General features: G+C 34.7%; 1 protein-coding gene across 1 annotated transcript in view; it reads right to left on the minus strand.

Annotated features, from left to right (window-relative positions):
• Window positions 1-25268, minus strand: part of RANBP9 (RAN binding protein 9) — a 105787-nt gene that overhangs the window by 19625 nt on the left and 60894 nt on the right. Inside the window, exons 3-9 of the mRNA XM_039462577.1 lie at window positions 20978-21030; window positions 19015-19182; window positions 14622-14644; window positions 5819-6003; window positions 3808-3920; window positions 2514-2622; window positions 855-1045 (exon numbers count right to left, since the gene is read on the minus strand). Coding sequence (XP_039318511.1) covers window positions 855-1045; window positions 2514-2622; window positions 3808-3920; window positions 5819-6003; window positions 14622-14644; window positions 19015-19182; window positions 20978-21030 — 842 coding nt within the window. The remainder of the gene's footprint in view (window positions 1-854; window positions 1046-2513; window positions 2623-3807; window positions 3921-5818; window positions 6004-14621; window positions 14645-19014; window positions 19183-20977; window positions 21031-25268) is intronic.

Raw genomic sequence — 25268 nt, forward strand, 5'->3', positions numbered from 1 at the left:
TAATGCAGTGAGAAAAAGCAATGGTGTTACTTCATGAAAGGAAAGGAAACACTGTCTGACTAGTTTTAAGAATGTTAAATGTACAAAGATAACATCTTGGGAAATGCAGAATTAAAGAGCTGGGTAAAGAGAAGACTGAGAAGCATCAGAAATAAATCTGTTGCTAGGCATGGTGGCTCACGCCTGTAAGCTCAGCAATTTGGTAGGCTGAGGCAGGAGGAGCACTTGAGTCCAGGAGTTTGAGACCAGTCTTAGAAACACTGCCAGACTCCATCTCTTTAAAGAAAAAACAAAAACAAAACCACAAAATCTGTCACAAAAGTCAAGAAAGGGGATGAGTTTTAATTAAGAGAACACCCAAAGTCACAGAGAGCAAGACTGGTGAGCCAAAACATGGATGGGAGAAAATGAACTAGGCAGAGCTGACTTTTCCAAGAGGCTTGGTTGGGAAAGGTTGAGGGTAGCGGAAAGGAAGAGAGGCAAGGGCAGCCCAGCTAGGTGTGGTAATCAGATATCACAGCCGGATTGCCTTTAAATTTATATTTTATTAAAACACACAATTACCTTTTCACTATTAAATATCAATAATATAATTTCAATGACTACTCATTTTGAATGCTGGCTTTCATTTATGAAGGTCTGCTAATAACCTACTCTCAGAAACAACTGTTCTTCAAGTTACTTCCTGATACTGAGAACATGTGAATCTGAACCTACAATTTTTCACTTGGAAAATCTTAAGTATACACATTTGAAACAGCTATAAAAGAAACATACAGATTTTAAAAAAAGAAAAGGGTTCAAGATTATAAAGAAGAAAAATCTAAAAACAATGTCATAAGAGTCAATCTCACCAGAAAAATGTGAAGTACTTCCTTTGCCTGATGCTAAATTGTGGATATTCATTCCATGGCTGGGGCTCATACTTGGACTACTAAAAGGTCGAGGACTAACAGGGTAACTGTCTTGAGACTTTGGACTTCGGCCTCCCAAACATCGTACTTCACTATCTGTACCATTCACCATTTCTATAAACTGACGTACTCTAAAGGAGAAAAGAAAAACTTACTTAGACATCATCTTCAAATGGCCTTTCGTTTACTTAATAGCAACAGATTTCTAAAAATATTTTTTAAACTTTTATTTATCAGTCAGATTGGTCAGATAGTAAGCTAAAAATACTAAATATGGTGTCTACTTTATTGGTTAGAATTTTAGAATTTCCAGAAAAACAAGAGTATAATGCAACAGATACTACAATAATATTACCCCTTTTAATCAAGATTTACTAAATGAAGTTTACCTATAAGGAGACATGAACTCCATTTTGTTTAGCTACAAGTAATTTAATCAAAATAACACTTAACCAAAATGGGCCTTATTTAAACCTCTACCTACTCTAAAGCAAAGAAATTCTGTCATTTGACTTACAAAGGATACCTGTTGCTTCAAGTGTTGAAATCTGAAGCTCAATAACATCTAATTTTTAAAATAATAGATTCATAAAATCAATTAAAACTATCAAATCAGGATGGCTATTTTTTAAAAAGCAGTAAAACACAGAATTACCTTATGATCCAGAAAATTCACTTCTAGGTATATTATAACCAAAAAAATTAAATGCAAGGACTTAGATATTTGCACACCTACACCATAGCAGAATTATTCATAATAGCCAAGAGGCAGAAGCAAACCAGGTGTCCATCAGTGGGCGAATGGATAAATAAAATGCAGTATTATCCAAACGGAGTACAACTCAGCCTTCAATAGGAAGAAAATTGGCCAGGCGAGGTGGCTCATGCCTGTAATCTCAGCACTTTGGGGAGGCCAAGGTGGGCGGATCACCTGAGGTCAGGAGTTTGAGACTAGCCTGGCCAACATGGCAAAACCCCATCTCTGTATTTAAAAATAAGCAGGGGGTGTGAGGGGGAATTCTGATACATGCTACAATAAAGATGAACCTTAAGGCTATTATACTAAAACAAGCCAGTTACAAAGAACAAATACTCTGATTCTACTTATATGAGTAGTCATATTCATAGGGGTAAAATGTAGAATGGTGGTTTCCAGGGGCTAGTGGGGAGGAATGGATGGTTAGTGTTTAACAGAGAGTTTCAGTTTGGAAAGATGGAGAGGTTCTGGAGCACAATGTTGTGAATATAAAAAATGGTTACATTTTATGTATATTTTACCATGATTTTTTAAATGCCACAGAGTAAGTTACTTTTCAGCAGGAAAAATAAGACACCCACCTTCTAAAGATTTTCACATTTTTAAACATAAAAATAGAATGATAAGAGCAAATACATAGCAAAGGACACCTTTTGCTTATGGTCCTTAACACAAAAGTATTTTTCATAACCTGTTACTTAAATGTACTACATTACAAAATTATATATATTTGAAAAGGGAAAATTAAAATTACAAAAGCATGAAATACATCTTTTATTATATAAAATATGACAAATATTTATAATATATAACAAATATAGCATTTTATTATGCAAACTCACTTTAATGTGAAAAGGAGATTAGGATTTCTTTCAAGTAAACTTGGGTATAACTGTTGTGTTGTTTCAATGGCTTCTCCCATTCTTCCTGCTAATACCAATTTCTGAATTCCTATTCAGTAAAAGAAAGCAAACGATTAACTTTTACAAAAGTAGGTAAAACATGAACTTAGTGGATCCTCAGAAAAGGGAGTTAGTAAAAATCTTCAAATAAATTATGATTAATTTCTATTTCTTTTTCTAGCATCATCGTTTCCATTAGGTAATCCAGGAAACATTTCAGATGTACTAAAAAATTAGAAAAACACATACTGTCACAAATTTTAAAAAACATCACAAACACACAAGTAATATAATTAAAACACCTATTTACAATACTGAAGTTTCAAACACTGAGATTAAAAAGACTATGTTTTAAAGATAATAAAATGCCTTATCAAATATAACTTTCTGAACAAAAAACAATGCTAGCTTTTGATTAAGATTCCAATTTAACAGAGATTCACTGAGCATTCACTTGATCTGACCTTTGTTAAATTAGATGATGAGAATACAAAATAAGTAAGCGATGTCTGTTCAACAGAGCTTATTAAAATAGTAGGAAAGGATAGCACACAATTAACTACAACACAATGTAATCAGTGCTATTACAGTGATTTGATCTATGAAACAGTTGTTTTCATCCACTGATTTCACCCATCTGTTTTGTTTTCATCCCTATACTGCTGTCAAAGTCATACCAACCCTGATGGAATACAGCACCAATTTTAGGATGGCTAACTATGGACCAGGTATGCTAACCTGCCATTGTTATTATAGGGCCTTGTTTTATCTTTGGCCACACAGGCCAGCACTAGGATCTAAATAATAAATACTTATGATCAATACTCTTATATTAGATAGCAACTTAAATTCAAAGATATTTCTCTTTCTTTCACATATTATCTCCTCCAACTAATCAGAACTACTTTAAAAAAAAAAAAACAAAAACAAAAAACCTTTTTATTAAATGTTTTTTTCCAGAAAGCTGAAGAAAACATTCTTTTAAGAAAAAAATGGTAAAGACATTCCTTACAAAAATTTCTGCAAAATCTCTCTTGAATTAGAATTCTGACACAGACCTATGTGAATTTTTAAAGCTGATCTTCAAAAATGTCAGTGAAAATAAAATTCAGAGGCAGCCATTTTAAATATACTTAAAATTATTTAAATTAAAAAAATAAAATTTCTAAAAAATTAAAGCAACCCAATCTACAATCTGAAAACAAATGTTAGCCATGCACCACAGTGTCCTTACTTTGTCTATTCTTAATGGAAGCTAATTCTTCTAGAACGGTCTGGTCTGTAGATCTGGCAAAGGCCTCTGCTGTGGCACAGTACCCATGGTGGACTAAATAAGATGAAACCATTCTTAAAATAAAAAAGAAGAAACATACATCTGTTAGTGAAGAGAATACATGCTTCAAACTACAATTTACATAACAAGGTCTACTCTGGTGTTATAAAAACGAACCTATTTTCTTGAAACAAGGTGTTGTTAAGAACCTCACCTTTAAAGTGAGCTTTTGAAAAACATCATTTTGTTCTATTCATGTAGTATTTTCAAAAAGATAACAACTGGAAATGCTGTATTGGGAGTACTCTCCTAAAATAAATATTACTTGAGAATCAAGGACATTAAGTGACCTTTTCTTTGATTCTTAGATTCTCATTACCCCCAGGTCCCTTCCTATCTTATTATTCAGCCCTACTAACCGTAATTTCCATTTTGCTTTTATGATATGACTTATTCCAGTAATTGCTGGCATTCTGTAAATTAATCAACTTTAAAAATAAAAGATTAAATGTTAATGTTCCAGAGTTCGATAATTTTCTTTACACAACAGTTAAATGAGATGGGATCACAAAGTAAATACAGAATACTAAGGTGAATCCAGAGAGGCAAACTTCCAGAACAATGTCTATAAGCCTAGTTAAAGGAAGAACCAGACTTCTAGTCTAAATCAATTACTATGGTTTGCCCAAGAGATTTACCAAATATGATTTACATGTGAGTGACACATTTCCAAGACAATAATCTTTTAAAAACGTTACCAGGTAGTCAAAACATGTATCTACTCACAAAATGTGGTTAGAAAAACTGGTGATCCAATAGTATTAACCCAAGTATCTGTTGCCTCCAAACATTCAACTCTTAAACCTGCCTCCATCTGACACTACTAAGGGCTAGTTAGATAGAAAATGGTGGGAAGCAGTGGTTCACCGGGAGGAGACTGAGAAGTGGAGAGGAAGCAAGGAAAAATGTCTAAGAAACAAATCTGCATCTTATTTTATCCAATTGTTCAAATTAAGAGGGAGGGGACCTTTTAGAATGGACTTCTCAAGAGTTCATGGTAAGTATCAATTCAGTGAAGAAGTGGGTGGGAGGATCCTGGCTGTAAGATTAAAATCAATGTTTTCTACTACCTTGCCATGATGCTCAGTGAGAGCATTAAAACAATGTGGCCCCAGAGCAACCCAACCTAGCTTCAGCTCATGGTGACCATGGGATTCTGCACCAGGGTTGTCTATTCTCAATTGAGCTAAACAAAAAAATGGTGTCCAAGCTCTGTAATACAAATGACAGTAGTTCTAGGGAAGAAGTGTGCTTTCACAGTCATCATCACGTCTCTTAATCACTACCTTTTCTAACAAAATACCCCCAAAATTTTATGACAATTTTAAAGTTAAGAATATTCAAAGCAATTATAAGGACATTTAAGACGACATGTGTTAGACCAATTACATCTGAAAGTCTGCTATTTTCTTGGCCTGGATTGTAACAGTGAAAAGGACTTTTTAAATTTAATGGTATTTATTAAAATTTTAAGTCTATACTTATACTGCTGATAGTTCAAATATTAAGAGCTTCGGCATGGCCAAGTTCATGTCCAAAAACCACAGATCCTAATGATAAAATCTAGATTATCTCTCAACTTTATCTTTTGCCTTAACATTATTAAAAGTCAAATTGTGTAACCTACAGAAATCCTATTACTAAGAATAGCAAATGAATTAACCTAGCCTAGATGACCTATCATTTTATTTCTTCCATCAAATTAATTGACAGAAATACAATTCTACATGTGTGTCATCAATTGTTTTTAATTTGTTTAGTGCAGTAAATTACTTGTTGAGATAAAAATCAGTAATATTAGAGATATTAATATATAAATCAGTTGATTAAAGTTTCCATGAATACCAAAAAAATAAGTGTCTTATAAAAAATATATTCTGAATAATGTCAATGCAAACTTCTTCGCTCTTACTTTTGTATCATGGTCTGCCATTCTCCTTCTCGATCTCCGATAGGAAATCGGTCTATCTGTGCCTGGATTTTGGTTCTCCACTCTCGCATATAGTCTTCTATATCAAACACGAAAGGATGTTGACCAAAATTGGCATCAACCACTTCTCCTGGTGTCTGAAGCCCCACGGTAGGATACAAATTTGGCTGTAAGATAACATATTTCATTAAACAGCTATCCATTTTATGTTAGATTTAATATTAATGTTATCTTTAAAAGAGCAGAACTATAAATTGACTTTATATTTTAAAATCCCAATCAAAATATTAGAAGGCTAAAACAAATGATCTAAAATACATTGTATGTTAGATGAAAAAATATCGCTTCCTGCAATTTAATCACCAAGAAAACACACAGCAACCCAAGATCTCTATTTTACTTATTCAGGGACAACGTTGTATTATACCATGTGGCACTATTTTACTAATATATAGAGATGTAATCCTCGTTCTAAAGATGTCATATAGTAGTTATAGAAATTCGAATATAAACATATAACTGAGGTTTATCCCAGATTTTATGTATGATACATTTCTATAAACTGCATGTTAAAGCTAGTTACCATAAAAGTACAATCTCAGCTAGTCTGGCATGTAACAGCTTAAATTTACTATTTTCATTCTGTATATTTGGGATGCCTAACTTTACAAAGGGAAGGGGATAAGACCTTAACTACAAGCAAAACACAGTGCCATGAAGAGTGGGGATTCTCTGTATTAAATTAAAAATTTAAAAAAAAAAAACAAAAAACTCAAGTATACATATTTCAAGGGAGGAAAATGATGAATTTAAATACCCAAACTCAGAAATGCATTCAGGTACACTCCAGGATTTCAAGGTTACTCGAGATGAAAAGGTAGTAACCTCAAGTATACAAAAAAAATAGGAGTCATTCTTTGGGCTGTGTCACTAATTGGCTGTTACATCTAAAGGGAGAATGAGTTTCCGAATGTCTACTAAATGCCAGGGTTTAATCATAATAATTCTGTGAGGTCACTCTTATTATTTCTACTACAAAGATAGAGAAAATGAGGATTCAAGGTTAAATAACTTGCTCATGGTCATTCTGCTAACAAGTGGCAGAAGTGGAATTGAGACACAAGTCTGTCTATACCACATCCATGACTGATTTTTTTCCTCTTACCACTCCAAATCCTACCATATTTTCGTTTTCTGTATTTATGCTTTATATCTTTGATTTAATAGTTATAACAAGTATTTTCAGTACAAAACAAGGTAAAGATCAAGAGCGGATAATTTCTGTGTGAATATAAGATGTTAAATAGATTTCACAGTAAAATGCTGAAGAGGATGTATTTTAAAACAACTATTCGATCAAGTAGAATAAACAAAACAAATATTGTGTCAAAATATCAACAAAGTACTACTGAATTATGGAAATAAATGGTTAACGCAAAGTATGCAAATGTACTGATTCTTAATAATCAACAGAGCTAAAGGTTTACAGACTTACAAACCTAACAGGTTTATAGACTTTTAAGCTAAAAACAGGTGAGACAGTACAGCGTTCCCATTTCGCCAATGAGAAAACGGAGACCTAAAGACTTTATAGAAACAGCCCAGGTGTGGTGGTTCATGCCTATAATCCCAGCACCATGGGAGGCTGAGGTGGGTGGATCACCTGAGATCAGGAGTTTAAGACCAGCCTGAACAAGATAGGGAAACCTTGTCTGTACTAAAAATACAAAAATTAGTGAGGTGTGGTGGCGTGCACCTATAATCCCAGCTACTTGGGAGGCTGAGGCAGAAGAATCACTTGAATACGGGAGGCAGAGGTTGCAGTAAGCCAAGATCACACGATTGTACTCCAGCCTCGGCAACAACAGCAAGACTTCAACTCAAAAAAAGAAAAAATAAATCGGGTGCAGTGGCTCACGCCTGTAATCCCAGCACTTTGGGAGGCTGAGGTGGGCAGATCACAAGGTCAAGTGATTGAGACCATCCTGGCCAACATGGTGAAACCACCCCCATCTCTATTAAAAATACAAAAATTAGCTGGCTGTGGTGTCAGGCGCCTGTAATCCCAGCTACTTGCGATACTAATGCAGGAGAATTGCTTGAACCCAGAAGGCGGAGGTTGCAGTGGGCTGAGATCATGCATTGCACTCCAGCCTGGGTGACGAGCGAGACTCCGTCTCAAAGAAAAAAAAAAAGAAAAGAAGAAACAGATTTTACAGAAACAATCTAAAAGCACACCGCTTGCTAATGGCAGCACTTAAAAAAACCTCACATCTCTCTACTTCTAGCATAGTATTCTTTGCCTTAAAACCCACTAGAGTTATGAGATACTTTAAAACAAAAATATATAAGCCAAAAACAATAAAGAAATCAACAGAGTGAAAGGCAAGTCTGTTCATTAAGCAAAGTTTACAATTATGATATTCAGTATTGTCTAAATACACTTTTAAAATGATTTGCTCATCTAAACTGTCTTACAAATTTAGAAAAATAATTCTATCAACACTATCAAAGACAATCAACATTCGTCAATTATCTGATAAAACTTTCATAAAAATTTAAAATTCCCTGTGACAAAACAGGCCACAAATGGCAAAGGCAAATGACTTTCTAGAAAAAAAAAAATGCACCATGCATACGGCAAAATGTGTATTCCAAATATAGAAAACATTCTCACACTTCAAGAGGACAAAGACTATCAGTTCAAATTCTTAAAAATGGCAATGAATATGTAGGCAATTTGTAGAAGAAATAAAAATGACAACATATAGAGATGCTTAATTGCACTAGTTTTTAGATGCAGATTTTTAATGTGCACTTAAAAATTGAATTAAATTAAAAATGCAAGATTAAAAACTTTTTTGAACATCAGATTAAGACTTGAAAGGCTGAGAATAACCAATGTTGATAAGGGTTGGGTTGGGAAAATAACCTTTTCATCTACTGCACACAGAAATGTAAACTGACATAATCTTTAAAAGAAATGTGGAAAAATCTATTAAAATCAACAGAGTAATTTCAGTTGAAAGAGTTTATTCATACAGAAAAGTATGTGCAAAGACATATCCTGTAGCATTATTTGTAATGCAAACAAAATTTTAAAATATCCACAGATAGATGATATTATACCACATTCATCAAATCTCAGATTCTAGTAACAACAAATATCACGATTTTATGTCCAGGAAAACACAATACAAATTAAACTCTCACCAGCCACTGATTCTAAAGCGTATTCTCTTTTTCTTCTTTTTTTTGAGATGGAGTCGTCCTCTGTTGCCCAGGCTGGAGTGCTATAGCCTGATCTCTTTTCATCACAACCTACACCTCTTGGGTTCAAGTGATTCTCCTGCCTCAGCCTTCAGAGTAGCTGGGATTATAGGCGCACACCACCACACCCAGCTAACTTTGTATTTTTAGTAGAGGCAGGGTTTCACCATGTTGGCCAGGTTGGTCTTGAACTCCTAACCTCGTGATCTGCCTGCGTCAGCCTCCCAAAGTGCTGGGATTACAGACGTGAGCCACCACACCTGGCCCTAAAGTGCACTCTTATTTCAGAAATATTAAAATACGAAAAATGTACGTTTTATAACTGACCAATTGTGGTAGTATGTTAATACAGTAAGAGAACGTAAAGCAGGAAAAACGGAATGAAAAATGTATATATGGACACAGAAAGATGTCCTATACACATTACTAAATGAAGAGAGCAAGGTATAACATAATGTATACAGTATGACCCCATCTTTCATATAAACATTTAAAAAATGAACATACTGGCTTGTATGTATTTAGAAAGATATATATTCAAGTTAAACATTATAGCCAAAGAGACTGGGATTGTGAAGAACTCTTTGGTACATTTCTGTATATATAAATATTTCTCATTTAAATATTTAATACTATACTTCTGTACTCTGAGATAGATTTTAAAAAACTTTTAGTAATATTAAGTCACATTTGGCTCACTGAAAAGTCACTATAATTTTTATACCATTTTTTCAACTGGAGAATTTGAGGGAAGAGGATTAAGGACTAGTCCTTAACTTGCTATATGACAAATTTTAAAAAGCAACAGCCTTCAATATTTTTTAGTATATTGACAGAACTGTGCAACTATCATAATTTAACTGTATAACAATCCCATCACCTCAAAAAGAAACCCAGTACCCATCAGTGGCCAATTCCCATTTCCCCATCCCCCCAATCCCTTAACCTCTGGCAACCACTAATCTACTTTCTGACTCTATGAATTTGCCCATTCTAGACATTTTGCATAAATGAAACTACAAAATATGTGATCTTTTATGACTGGCTTCTTTTTTCTTTTAAATTGGAGTTTTGCTTGTTACCCAAACTGGAGTGCAATGGCGTGATGTCGGCTCACTGCAACCTCTGCCTCCTGGGTTCAAGTGATTCTCCTGCCTCAGCCTCTCGAGTAGCTGGGATTACAGGCATGCGCCATCACGCCCAGCTGATTTTGTATTTTTAGTAGAGACAGGGTTCCATGTTGGTGAGGCTGGTCTTGAATGCCCGACCTCAGGTAATCTGCCCACCTTGGCCTCCCAAATTGCTAAGATTACAGGCATGAGCCACTGCACCCGGCCTGTGACTGATTTATTCAGCATGTTTTTATGGTTAATCCATTAGGCAGATGCATCTTCACTGCAGATTTATATGTAATAATGTTTTCCAGAAAAATGTTTCTAAATCTGAAAAAATTACTCCAGCTTATGTAGAATAGTACATAGACGGAATAGGTCCTTTATGAAAAGAATAGGAAAACATTTCTATTAACTTGCAAAAGATATTTTCAATCTAGAAACTGTTTAAAAGCTAAATGTACACTCTATAAATTCATATTCTCAATAGCACAGCTTTGGTCTATATTAATTTTTTCTATTAAAAATGACTATACAGCTATTTCTCTCTCTGGCGTGTGTCTGTGTGTGTGTGTGTGTATGTCTGTCTGTCTCTCTCTCTGTCTCTCTCACTCATTCTCTCTCTTCCCCCCTCCTTGCTCCTCTGCCTCATTTAAAAATAAATTTAAAAAAAATTTTTTAAATGCTATACAAATAATGTATTCATAAAAAGGAGACTTCAAGTCAGTGATCAGAATTGGAAAACAGCATCACACTTAAAATGAGAACAGCTACTATAACTAAAGGAATATATGCCCAATCCCAAACTGAATTAGTTATAGTTAATGTCATTTCTCAAACTGGTGAGGTAAACTGAGGGAAAAAAAGACTACTTTGAAAAAAATCTAAGGTTTTCAAAGCTGTATAAACACTTATATTCCATAACAGGTGCAGAACAATCTAGGTAAACTAGTTTTTCTGCAAACATACTTTCTCTTAAGGAGTCAATGGTACAGGTAGCTAGTGAGAAATCACAGGTACAGAAAATATGATATAAACATTTCCTCGATGCTTCCTTTAAGAGAAAGATTAACTTTTTCCTCTCTCTTTAAGTAGAAAAGTGATATGAAGCCTGTGGAAGTCGAGAAGATTTACAGTATTAAAAATGAAAAACACTATATTAAAAGGAAACCTAAAACCACCACCCTGACCACTGTTATAACGAAGTTCCACATCATTGGTTAACTGAGGGAGAAAACAACTGGTGATTCAAAGTGGGAGAGAAAATAACACATCTACAATCAAGCAAGCTTTTGCCAAATGATCACCACTATCTACGAAAAAGAAAATGAAAGCTAACAACAACAAAAGCTCACGCTGACAAGTTGGTTTTACATGCTTAGTGCCACGACACAGGAAAAAACAAAAACAAATACCAGCCACTAAACCCTTTAACCAACTCCAAATGAAACTTACAGCATTCTCACCAGAGTCTCTTAACAGTTAAAGACCAAATCAACTCACCAACCAGAATCTGCACCTACACTCTGCCTACAACGCTCTTCTCAAAAGCCCATCCCCTCATTTATCTCACATACCTGTCTACCTCTTTCTATGCTTTATCAACTTTTTTGCGTGCTAGTGATTTTCATCAGCATGCTCAATCTCCTTTTTTGTCTACTGCCCCAACTTCCACCACTGGCTACTATCCCGTTTCTTTTTTTACTTTTCTTTTGTTTCTTTGAGACGAAGTGCTACTCTTGTTGCCCATGCTGGAGTGCAGTGCTGTGATCTCAGCTCACTGCAACCAACACCTCCCAGGTTCAAGTGATTCTCCTGCCTCAGCCCTCCTGAGCAGCTGGGACTATAGGTACGCACCACCATGTCTGACTAATATTTGTATTTTTAGTAGAGATAGGGTTTCACTATGTTGGCCAGGCTGGTCTTGAACTCTTGACCTTGTGATCCGCCACCTCGGCCTCCCAACATGCTGGGATCACAGCCATGAGCCACTGCACCCAGCCTACTCCATTTTTTTTCTCCTCATTGTGGCCAAAGTCCTCCAGAGTTGTCCACTGTCTATAACTCACCTCGTCCTAAAATCCATTCCAATCAGGATGTCTCTCTCCATCACACTGCTGAAATTTTCTTCTCCAGGTCACCAATGACCTCTACTCTGCTAAGTACAATGGTCAATTCTCAGACCTTACATAATTTTCAGATCCAATCCACCACCCAATTCTCTTGGTTTTGAGTTGGATTTTTAAAGAGGTGAGATCTCATTATATTGCCCAAAGTGGTGTTGAACGGTTGGCCTCAAGCAATTCTTCCACCTCAGTTTCCCAGAGCCAAATAACGCTTCTTGGTGAGTACTTGTGATCAGTAGGGTTCAAATATTCCTTGTCTTAAAATTATTTTCTATTATAATTTTGATTTCCTCTGTTTTTTTTTTCCCTAGGATTTTCTTAAAAGAGATAAACAATCTATAAATTTTGTATCTATTCACTGCCTATGAATTTTCCATCATCTCTCTCAATGCATTTCTGAAAACTGGAATGCATTTTATAATTGATGACACCTTACTATGGTCAGGCAGCTGTCATGACACAGCTGTCACTGCCTGCATGGGTGCAAATTTGTTAAAGAATGAGCGCACTTAAAAACTCTTGGGACTGACTGAATTGCTTTTCCTGATGTAATTTTCATTTTCGTGGTATCGATTACTATCATGAAAGTGACAGCATCAAATGTGCACGATGTAATCAGCAAATTGGAGGAAAATCCCAGATACATAACAGAGGAATCTTTAAAACTGTTCTTGATAACAGAGAAGACAGTATCACATAGAAAATCATGGGCATCGGCCTGGACAACTTGGCGAAAACCTGTCTCTACCAAAAATACAAAAAATCAGTCGGGCATGCTGGTGTGTGCCCGTGGTCCCAGTTACTTGGGAGGCTGAGGCAGGAGGATTCCTTGAGCCCCGGCAGCAGAGGCTGCAGTGAGCCAAGGTTGCAGTAAGCTAAGATCACACCACTGTACTCCAAACTGGGTGACAGAGTGAGACAAAAGAAAATCATGGCATAGACTCTAAAAATAACTGATTTAAAAGGTCAGACTCTGAACGTGAAGGACCTTAATCAATTTATTTTTGCTTATCTCATCGTTTTTTTATGTGTGTAACATCTAAAAAGAGACACAGATTAAACATCTATGTTTAAATAATCCTAAGAGATCATTCTGTGAGTATAAAATAAAAATACTAAGTGATAAGGGAGGCATTACATCATAGTTTGTTGGGTTTTTTCCCCCTTGGTGTCATAGATGATGCAGATTACAACTGACACTGCCTTGGGTTTGGTAAATAAGATACATGGAATCAAACCTCTACTGAAGAAAGTTATTGTCATCCCTTGCTTGAATTTCTGCAATAGTCTCCTCACAGGTCTCCCTGCTTCTACCCTTACATCCATATTGTCTATTTTTCAACTGAGCAATCACAGTGATCCTGTAAAAAGTGAAGTCATATCATGACAAATAAAAGTCTGCAATGTCTTTGTACTTCACTGAGTGAATGTCCAAGCCCTCTCAATGGCTTGCCCAGGTCTAGATTATCTATTAATAGCTTACCCCCAACCCCTATCAATATCTCTGATCATCTTCTACTACATATGCTCTGCCCTCCTCACTCCTCTCTACCACACTTCATGCCATTCTTCAAACAAGCCAAGTGTGCTCCTGCCTGAGCACCTTTTCCCTAACTTCTCTCTGCCTGAAAAACTCTTCCTCTACATACCCATTTGGCTGACTCCCTCACTCCTCCAAAAGCCTTAGCTCAAGTCTCACCTTGAGCAAAGGGGAGCAATTTGTACAACCTTGTGTCCTACTGTTGGTATTCCCATTCTCTTTTTTCACTTTCTTTCCAAAGGATACTTAACACCCTTAAAATATGTTCTAATTTGCTTGTTTTTCATGTACTGCTTATTATCTAACTTTCACAGCTTGAATAAAGTCCAAGAAGGCAGAGACCATTACTACCTGTTTTGTCGAATTATATATTCCAAGCACTTAACCTGCCACATGGTAGGCCTCTATATAGCTTGGATGAATAAATAAATTAAATTGCTATACAGCCCTCTGCTGAAGAGTCCAAGGAAATAAATTTCAAATGAATGAATGGTGATATTTAAAAAGCTACTTGAATCAATTTTGATTTATTTTCCTTTATACAATGAATCCAGTGCAAGCTAGAACTTAATTTCTGAAGGTCTATATCCAAGGTTGTTAGAGAAAAGATCTCTTCTTTGCATACAAACATAATATCAATAAGACTGTATTCTAAACTTCCTAAATATGCCCAGTATCAGTTTCTTTGTACTTCCTTTAATTAAAAATGGAAAATTGCTTTTTAAAAAAAGTCTTACCGGTAGGTCAGTGAAAGCAATACCTAAAAAGAAAGAAAAAAAGTAGCATTAGAGCTGTTTTTCAAAGCAGATTATAGCGACAAGCTGAATTTCTAGCTAAAAAGGGCGAAACAAATGGCAAGAGAAAAAACATTAAAGCCTAAATATAAAATAACAGGAGTAATTTTTTATCAATAATACTAACATATATGTCTGAGTGAATGCTGTCCCCCTTCAAGATAATCAGCCTTGTTAGTCATAGAGAAATTTTATTTCTGAAACGTTGCCACTGTCTCAAGGATTTTTGAAATCGTTTTAGACGTTATCTTCAAAGCTACATTAGCAAACACATTAAGAAAATTGTTTGCAAAATAGTTAGTTTATTTTTTTACCCCCACGTTGCAATTTCTAGCCTCATCATTTAATAATCATCATCTAGATTTCGCTTGTAAATAATTTTAGGTGGAAGGAAAAGAGTGGTTCTGTTATAAAAAGCAAACAAGGGAAAATACAGTATATTTTTGCTTCTTTAAAAATGTTTCTTATGAAAGTAAATTCTTCAACTTCTGATTTACTCGTTCTTCAAAGGATAAAGGATTACACACAGTTGAGAATTTCTCTTGAATACCCTTTGACGGTTATTTCAACACAGTCACATTCTAGACACAACTTGAACAATGGCAGTATCATTGGAATAAGTCTACTGTCAACCCAACATGACAATTTAACTACCTCCTTCCAAATATTCAAATACACAACTTAGCTGAAAATAAGATGAATTATTTCTTTAGGACCTCACAGATGTATTTTTAAAGATCTAGTTCTAGAATAATGGGAGAGGAACAGTACTGGTGAGTCCGTTGCTCTCAATTCTTCCAGTCTAAAACAAACCAAGCCAGCACCACTGCTTCTACAGTCTTGATCACTATCTTAAAAATGAGGGGATTTCCATTAAATTATTTTTAAGGTCTCTTCCCACTTGACATTTTATTCCTCTATGACTGTGCTATACCCACAGAAAACATCTAACTCTGTTAATTAAGGTAATAAAGTTAAAAGACAACCTGAATATAAATTTTACACTTTTAAAATAATGTGTAAAAATAATGCTTTGTAATGAGTAAAGCCCTGTTTTTATGAGTTTTTAAAATGGATAAATTCATTGTGTCTTGTCAAAAGGAAAGGAAAGTTAGGGTTCCTGTTTTCCCCATGTATAACATTATCATTACATTTAAATTCATTAATAACACAGAAGGCAAGTGACTATCAGCCCAAATAAAGTTTATTCCAAATTTTCACAAAAGTAAAAAGAATACAGAAAGCAAGAGAGAATTATTTTAATATACTATAACTACATATATTTCTAATATTTTTCATAAAAGAAGCTAATCAATTATTTTTCTCAAAGATGTCTAGTTATAATGAAGACTATATATTCTATTTTTGGCAAAAATTCTTTGTAATTACTGAAATTTTCATTTTACCAAAAACTCTAATGAAAAATTCAAAATTAATTCCAAAGGTTAACATTTTTTTAACACTGCCAAATACAGTTATCACAACATGTTTTTGCCCAATCAGACCATGAAAAGATGCCACTTTAACAAGATGGCATAACTATTTAAATTTTACATAGAAAGCAATTTTCTATATTCATGATTTCCTGGTTTGTCAGGCTTTTTGAAAAGAGATCTTCAATTGGTAAATGATATTTAATAAAACACCATTTTAAAAAACAAAGTCAAAAATTATCAAATTAAGTTAACCTATATATTGCAACATTTCTTATTTGCTCAAAACTTTCCATTTCTCTTTATATAGCAAGCAAATATATATTCTGAAAATCTTCCATGAGACAGAAACTAAAAATGTATTAGCTTTTCGATACAAATTATCCATTTAGGAAGTACAAGAAAATAGTAACAGTATTTTATCTTCTAAGACTCCGGAATCTAGACCAGAGTTAGGCAAAGCTTTCCCATGAAGGGCTGGTGATATATTCTGTTTTCCAGGCCATACGGTCTTTATCACAAATACTCAACTCTGCCAATGTAACAGGAAAGCAACCATAGACAATATGTAACTGGGTGTGGCTGGTTTCTAACGAAACTCTATTTTAAAATAAACAGGAGGCTAACTTGGCCATAGCTTGTAGACTCCTGTTCTACAGAGGTAATTTCTGCTTACCTATGTTTTACCAGTGGATCCCAGGAACCTAGCCCAGGGTTTAACAATGATACTAAGTAACATTTAATGATTATTCACTAGATGCCAGAGCTGTGCACACACTATTTCAGTTTAACGACCTAGTGAAATAGGTATTACAGTGATCCTACTTGACAAACTGAGAAAACTGAGGCACAGAAATGTTAAGTAACTTACATATGGTTACATGGCATAAGCTAGGAGTCAAACTCAGCCAAGTCTGACTGAAGAAATCTTATTAACCACTGTTATGCCACCTCTCTATGTGCTTAATATTTATTAACTTTAAGAATGAATAATGCCAAACATTTAGGTTTACTTAAAATTAAAATGTGGGCTGGGTGCAGTGGCTCATGCCTGTAATGCCAGCACTTCGGAAGGCTGAAGCAGGTGGATCACTTGAGGACAAAAGTTCAGACCAGCCCAGACAACATGGTGAAACCCCATCTCTACTAAAAATACAAAATACAAAAATTAGCTGGGCAAGATGGTGCAAGCCTGTAATCCCAGCTATTCAGGAGGCTGAGGAAGGAGAATCGCTTGAAACTGGGAGGCAGAGGTTGCATGGAGCCACCATCTCATCACTGTATTCCAGTCTGGGTGACAGGAGACATCGTCTCAAACAACAACAAAAAAAAATGCAACTCCATTACTCTATCATTAGGTACACCTTTTTAAAGACATACCTTACATTTTAAAAATAGCTTTCTTAGCCAAGAGAAAAATTTAAATATTTCGGAAAATAGGGAAAAAAACAAAATCATATCACCTGGGATTGTCTTATATCCCAAAATGAAATTCTTCTCTGGAAAGTTTAAAAAGTTTATGTTAAAGAGATTACAGTTTTAAAAAAATGTATTCTTTGGTTTTTGAGCCAAAGATCATACCTAAAAGCAGATTTCTTTGAATTGAAGACTTCAAACATCTTAAGCAGTCAAGCCAAGTAATATTATATGATTGGTCAGAAAAGCAACAACAAGTACATTCAAGGGGCCTATATTATTCTTGGAAACCAGGTGGACACAACAATCAAATCGTACACAAATATACATAATTTGCATGGGATCCTTAACATTACTGTACTAGTGAGAAAATCTCTTGTGAACTTGAGAAAAACTGTTAAGTCAGATAATACAGAAGGACTTCAGTTAAAATCAGTAATCAGAAATGTTAAGCTGAATATATAAAAAACTTCATATAGGAAATATATTGAAACACTTTAAAAAGAATATTGCCAATGCAGCCAGAATTCAGAATTTTCTATAACAGAAAAAACAGCTTTTGTGTTATATTAAAGAACATCTATTACATGTCTAAGCAAACTACTTTAAGTCTGATTTCTAAATACTATTTATAAGTAGTTTCTGACTTCTATAGGTTAGTTTATGCTTCCTTTCATTTTACCTCATTAAAAATAATTTGCTTTCAGACAAAGATTTTTCCAGCAGTAAAATGTGAAATCTTCTTTTTAAACAAAAACCATCAGTGTTGTTACCATCCTTTATATTTTCTATAGTTTTAAAAAAAAATCTAAGAAAAGGGACTATAACAACTACATACAACTTTAAATTTGGTGCTATGAGTACATGAATATTCCACTGAAAACCTTAATTTACTATGTCTTACAATGTATGGGTTTCAGATTTTCCATAACCGATTTATTTCTCATTAGTCACCTTTTATTTTCAGAAGTTTTGTCATTGTTTGCTTGTTTAATTCTGCACCCTTCCATAGAACAAACTTGTAGCCACCAACTTTAGCCATTTTTGTTAGCAGATCTGACCTTTGAGCATGCTGATGCCCTTCACATGCTTGTGGCATCAAACTTTCCCTCCCTTTGTTACTATTACCCACACTATCCTAACAACTGACTGCCCCTTTTTCTTAGCACCTGTTACCTAGAGAATTAGCTTACATTGTGTAACGTTTTATTTAAAGCAGAAAATTCTTGGCATTTCTATTTCTAGAATAAATATCTCAGTGTGGGAATTACTTCTACAGTAACTCCTATACATATATGTATCATACAGAGATGACCTTCACAGAATATATTCACCATTTCCTCAACTTCTATCTGGGAAAAAGGAAGAAACCATTTCCAGGGGCATCTATCTATAAATAAGAATCACATAATAAATATGACTATCATCCTGGAAGTATAATAATCACAATATTTAGTTATGTAACATGCAATATATTATCTCAGTACCTAAACTATGTCCATTCTTGGTGTAAAAGCAGGTATTGTTGATAAGATTAACACAACAGCCAATGACATCACCAGTTGTGAAAGTTGGTCCATAAGGTTGTCCAGTTCCAGAAGAACAAAACGAATGTCCATCATCCCCATGGTAACCATATGAATGCTTATCCCAACCTAAGGAGAAAGTTCCGGCATATTTACAATGAAAAAGTAAGGTTCGTCTGTGCTAGATTTACTCACTAAGATTATGATAAATCAGAACAGTACAAGATAATATAAAGTTGAAATTCCCAATATGTATTTAAATTCTCAACATTTACACTACATAATTTATTCTACACTAAAATACTGTTTACAAAATTAAGAAAAATAGCTATATAGAACACTAAAACAAATATTAAACAAAGAGAATCCCTGCCAGAAAAAAACAAACATAAATGCAACAACCACAGGAGAACACATTTTCTATGCATATTCCTTTTGCTAATATGCCAAAATAACTTTGCTTTAATTTAAAGAACACACACATGTTTTATATGACATAAAAGATTACACCCTATTCAATCACTGCAAGTTTCTCAATGCCGTAATCCAAATATAAAAGTCAAATAAGGCCGGGCACGGTGGCTCAAGCCTGTAATCCCAGCACTTTGGGAGGCTGAGACGGGTGGATCACGAGGTCAAGAGATCGAGACCATCCTGGTCAACATGGTGAAACCCCGTCTCTACTAAAAATACTAAAAATTAGCTGGGCATGGTGGCGTGTGCCTGTAATCCCAGCTACTCGGGAGGCTGAGGCAGGAGAATTGCCTGAACCCAGGAGGCGGAGGTTGCGGTGAGCCGAGATCGCGCCATTGCACTCCAGCCTGGGCAACAAGAGCGAAACTCCATCTCAAAAAAAAAAAGAAAGTCAAATAAGGTGTGATCTTACCAAACTACAGATACGTTTATGTCATCGAGAGATTTTTACCTTATCAGTTACTTTTACACAAAGTTTTCAAATAATAAAAACCTTGAACTCTCTTTCAAATATAATTTTAGCAAAAGGGTACAAAGAAAATTATGTCAAGGTAACACATCTGATTACAATTAAATGCAACTACATTGGCTTGGTTCGTTTCTTTAAGGCACTTCATGTAGTTTTATATTGACAATTCTGTTTTGTACTTCAAAAAGTCTCCCAAAATTAATTTTTAACATTAGCAGAGTATTAGAAGATGTAATCCAAGAATCACTTCCTTCTGATAAATGGTATTGGTAAGCAGGTCTGCCATCTCAATTCATCTCTTCCTTAGTTTACTTTAAATATTAGTCAATATTCCTGGAACATTAAACAACTAAAGATGGGTTAAAAGTCAAAAATGTGATGGGTAGCCAATATAAACAGCAACATTAAAATATTGAAAGTAACTGATATTACTATGTACTAAAACTTAAAAATATCAAAATACCAAAAAAAAAAAAGACATATATACTCTATGTTTTGCTAAATAGTGTGAAACTTAAATTTATTAAAAACCACTCAGCGGGCTGGGCAAGGTGGCTTGTGCCTGTAGTTCTAGCACTTTGGGAGGCCGAGGCGGGTGGATCACCTGAGGTTAGGGGCGCCAGACCAGCCTGGCCAACATGGTAAAACCCCGTCTCTACCAGAAATACAAAAATTAGCCAGGCATGGTAGTGCATGCCTATCTATAATCCCAGCTCCTTGGGAGGCTGAAGCAGGAAAATCACTTGATCCAGCAGGCAGAGGTTGCAATGAGCTAAAACTGCACCACTGCACTCCAACCTGGGCGATACGAGACTCTGCTTTAAAAACAACAACAAAACACTCAGCTTTCACTTAAAATTCATGATATTTATGATTAAAAACACAGAAAATCAGTATCTTTATATATTATAATTTCTTACTCGAAAATTTTAACAAGAGCTACTCATAATACATAATACTATAATTCAATTACAAGCATACCTGGTAGTCTATTCATGTTCACACCTTGAGCAGAAAGACCAATTCCCATGTAACTGTTTGGGGAGGTCGGGGGAGGAATGAAGAAAACCACATTATTATAGTCATATACATGTAAGTCAGCAAACACTCTCAAACAATATCAGAACCATGCCCATGTTGGAATTCCTAAGGTAGCTACAAAAATTTTATTACAATTTATTAAGTAATAACAAAGGGCAATATTAAGCACCAATAATACTCAGATTTCACAGCAATCTCATAAGGTAATCATTCATAAACACACACAAAGTATTAATATGTAGCTATGCACTCTACTGACACCTATTAAAAAATCTCTCCAACTTATTTACAGATAAATATTTGGGATTAGGATTTCTCACAAAAAAAAGTATAGAGGGAACTGTGGAAGAAAAAAAAAGGTAATTAAGGAAAAAAATGTATTTCCCAAAGGGCACAGTAAAAATTTAGAGCGCACACACACACACACACACACACGAAAAAAAAGGAAATATGAATTCACATTTGGGAACAATTTTAAAACTCACATAAAAATATCTTAATAAAATTACCCCAAGGTTTGTATTGTCTATACTGGCTTTCTAAAACTGAGCAAATTGACAAAATCTACCTAAACAGAGGGCTCTTTATCATCAATTTATAAAATTAGAACAAAATAATCTCCACGCAATAGACAAGGAAAGATTAAGGTAACCAATTATTTTTCAAATGCTTATAAAATATTAATAACAAACCTGATAAAGGCAATTCAAAAAAAGAAAACATAAAACAATACACTCCTAAAAGTATGAACAAAAACAGAAAAACAAGATAAAAAAACAATTTAGTTTATTAAAAGGTTAATTGACCATTATTGTTATCAAGGTTTTAAATAGCACTTAATAAAATTCAGCCACCATTCCTAGTAACACCAGTAAAATAAAAATAAAAATAAATTATTTAACTATGAAACTTTTCCCCCAAATAGCAAGCAACATATTCAACAGCAAAACACACTGAAGCCTTTTCCACTAAAATAAAGAACAAAGAGATGACTATAATTGTTAAATATTGTTTTAGGGGCTTTAGAAAACTTAATAAAATAAGAAAGTTAAATGACTAGTATAAATGTTAAAAGAGATCAAAATACTTTTATTTGTAGTTGGTATGACTATATACATAGAAAACCACAGAATCTGGCTAAACCTTTTAGAATAATTTAGGTATTCTGACAAAGTGACTAGATATAAGAACATTTTAATATTTCTTCTAGTATAGCCAGCTGGACAGTCACAATAACTACAGAAAGAACAGGAATAAGGTTCTCAAGTAAAGCTCAAAATTACATGTTAAAAGCTGCATATAAATGGATTTAGTCAACGCCCAGATAACTTGAGAGCATAGAAATGGGCATCTTTCAAATAGGCATAGAGGCTCATAGTCATACCTAGAATCCCAGCACTTTAGGAGACTGAAGCAGGAGGATCTTTTGAGCCCAGGAATTCAAGACCAGCCTAGGCAACACTGGGAGACCTTGTCTCAAAACAACAACAACAACAACAACAACAACAACAACAAAACTATCACCTGTGTGTGGTGGTGCACACCTGTGGTCCTAGCTATGTGGAAGGCTAAGGCAGGAGGATTGCTTGACCCCAGGAGTTTGAGGCTACAGTGAGCCATGCATGATCACACCAGTGTACTCCAGCCTGAGTGACAGACCAGGAGTGGGGAAAAAAAAGAGGACAACCTTTCTAAAATGATGTCTACATACATTTACACATTTTAAGACATATTCCAACAGAAGTTTTAAAACTTGACAAAATGATTTCAAAGTTCATGTGTAAAAATACATAATTTTCACCAAGAAAAGACAAAATTTTTAAAAAGAAAACTCAGGGTTTTCCCTACCAGAAATTAAAACTCATAACTAATTAGATTCACAAGAGCAATATTACTACTATGAGCATATGCCAAATGAGACAAAAGTGACAAAACATTAAGAAACATCTAGATGTCTAGTCAAGAAGCTCATTAAGTTTGTATTTTGGTTCAGCCCCTTTGCTCCAAGTACAATATAAAATGTATTACACTTTACTTAAAAAGGCTAAGTGACAAGAAGACAAGATGAGAAGAAACACAAAGCTGTGAATGGGTATATAAGCTGTGGACCTGCAAAGCTCTGAGTCTATGAGTACTCAATAATGGCTCAAAGTTCCACCTCCTCAGGGTAAACAAGGATGAAAAATGTTCCACAAGAGGAGTTATTAGCTATGCTTACTGCTTAAAGCCAAAGGCTGGAATAGGCATCTCCTCTTGAAAGGAGGCTAAGAATATACTGATGTCACCTGTTGCCTAAGCTAGAGCTTATCTGACACATGGCCTACTTAAGAGAAAAAAGAATAGAAACCTCTTGACCAGGATCTAAACCAGTTAGTTATTGAATGGGTCCATGACAGAATCTGCAATGCTGTCAATATCATGCTGAAGCAAGAACCTTGAAACTCTAACACAAACCTAGTTCTGAATTAGGGGCTAACGAATTGAAAAGCAAGTAAAACTATAAGAAAGAAAATAAGTACAGAAAAAGACAGATGAGCAAAGTAAGAAAAATGTTAAACTTCCCAATCAAAATAAGGCTGCAAGGGCAAAATTCTAAAACATAAGACCAACAAATCTGACACACAGGCATGCGGGGAAAAATGAGAAAAAAGAAAAAGACCAATAAAATGAACAACTGGAACGTGAATTCATTCTAGATAATATCATTGAATGGATGGTATAATTAGCATGATTTTCAAAAAACATAAGTATATTTAGGAATTTACTAAAAGAAAAAAACAGTCACTAAAATATAAGGACAGTGATATACCAGTATTTGCTGAGATAATTTCGATAGTAATTTTCCAGAATTGAAAAACAAGTTGTTGAATTGAAAATACACATCACATACTAAGGAATATAAAAATTAAGTCATACATAAGAAATGCTATAGAATATCAATCATGGGCATAATCTTAAAAGCTACCAGAAAGAAAAGCAGATTACCTAACTAGGAACAACAACTAGACTGACTGCAGACTTCTCCGTAGCAACAACTGATGATGAAAAATAATGGCACAATATGTTCAAAATATTGAAAGTAAAGAAACTGTCTACCTAGAACTTAGTTCCCAGGTAAAGCAGCAAGAATGATGGAAAAATAAGATATTACCAGACACATAAAAGCTATGGTTTACTATCCACAGACTGTCACAAAAGAAATATCTGAGGACACACTTCAGCAGCAGGGAGACAAGTGAAAATAGAAGACCAATATGGACAAGAAAACAATCAGCACAGAAAATGACCAAATATATCACTAAAATTCATTACTGATTTAAAAATGCTACTCAGAGTTTTAAAATCTATCATCCATACATAATGTGCTAGAACACAATTACCTAGCATAAAAAAGAAACAAAAAATGTCCATGTTCAAGAGAAAGGACAAACCGGGAATGACCCTGAGACAATCCAGATGTGAGAATTAGCAGACCAAAAATTTTAAAAAGCTACTGTTACAATGCATAAGGTGTAGGGAGAAATAAACTTGCTCTGAATGAAAAGAAATTCCAGAAAAGAAAAAGAATCAATAAAAAGGAACTACTATGGCCTGAAGGTATGCGTCCCCCAAAATTCTTACATTGAAACCCAGTCCCTAATGTGGTGACATTATGAGGTGGGGCCTCTGGGAGATCATGAGGGCTCCACCCTCAGGAATGGGATTTTCGCCCTTATAAAAGAGGTCTGAGAATGCTTGTTTGCCCCTTTTGTCATTAAGAACACGTAAGTGTTTTCTATGAAGCAGAGAGAGCTCATCAGAAACTGAATCTGCTAGAGCCTTTTAATCTTGGGCTTTCCAGCCTCCATAACTGTGAACAATAAATGTATGCTCTATCCAGCCTAAGGTGTTTTGTTAACAGCAGCCCAAACAAAGACAAGAACCAAACAGAAATTTTGGAGCTGAAAATTGTATGAAATAAGTATTTACTGATGTACTTACTGGTGGACTGAAGATGGCAAAATGAATAGTAATATGAAAACAGAGCTAATCTGAAGGACAGAGAAAAAAAGAAAGGGGTGTGAGGGAAAGAGTCCCTGGAACAATATCAAAATACATGTAACCAATCCTAAGGAGAAAGAATAGTACAGAAAAAAATAATTGAAAATAATTTCCCAAATTTGGTAAAAGACAAAAACGTATAGATTCAAGAAGCTCAACAAACATTAAATAAAATCACACCTAGGCACAA

Source organism: Saimiri boliviensis, chromosome 4 (genome assembly GCF_048565385.1).
Source record: "Saimiri boliviensis isolate mSaiBol1 chromosome 4, mSaiBol1.pri, whole genome shotgun sequence".
Taxonomy (NCBI): domain Eukaryota; kingdom Metazoa; phylum Chordata; class Mammalia; order Primates; family Cebidae; genus Saimiri; species Saimiri boliviensis.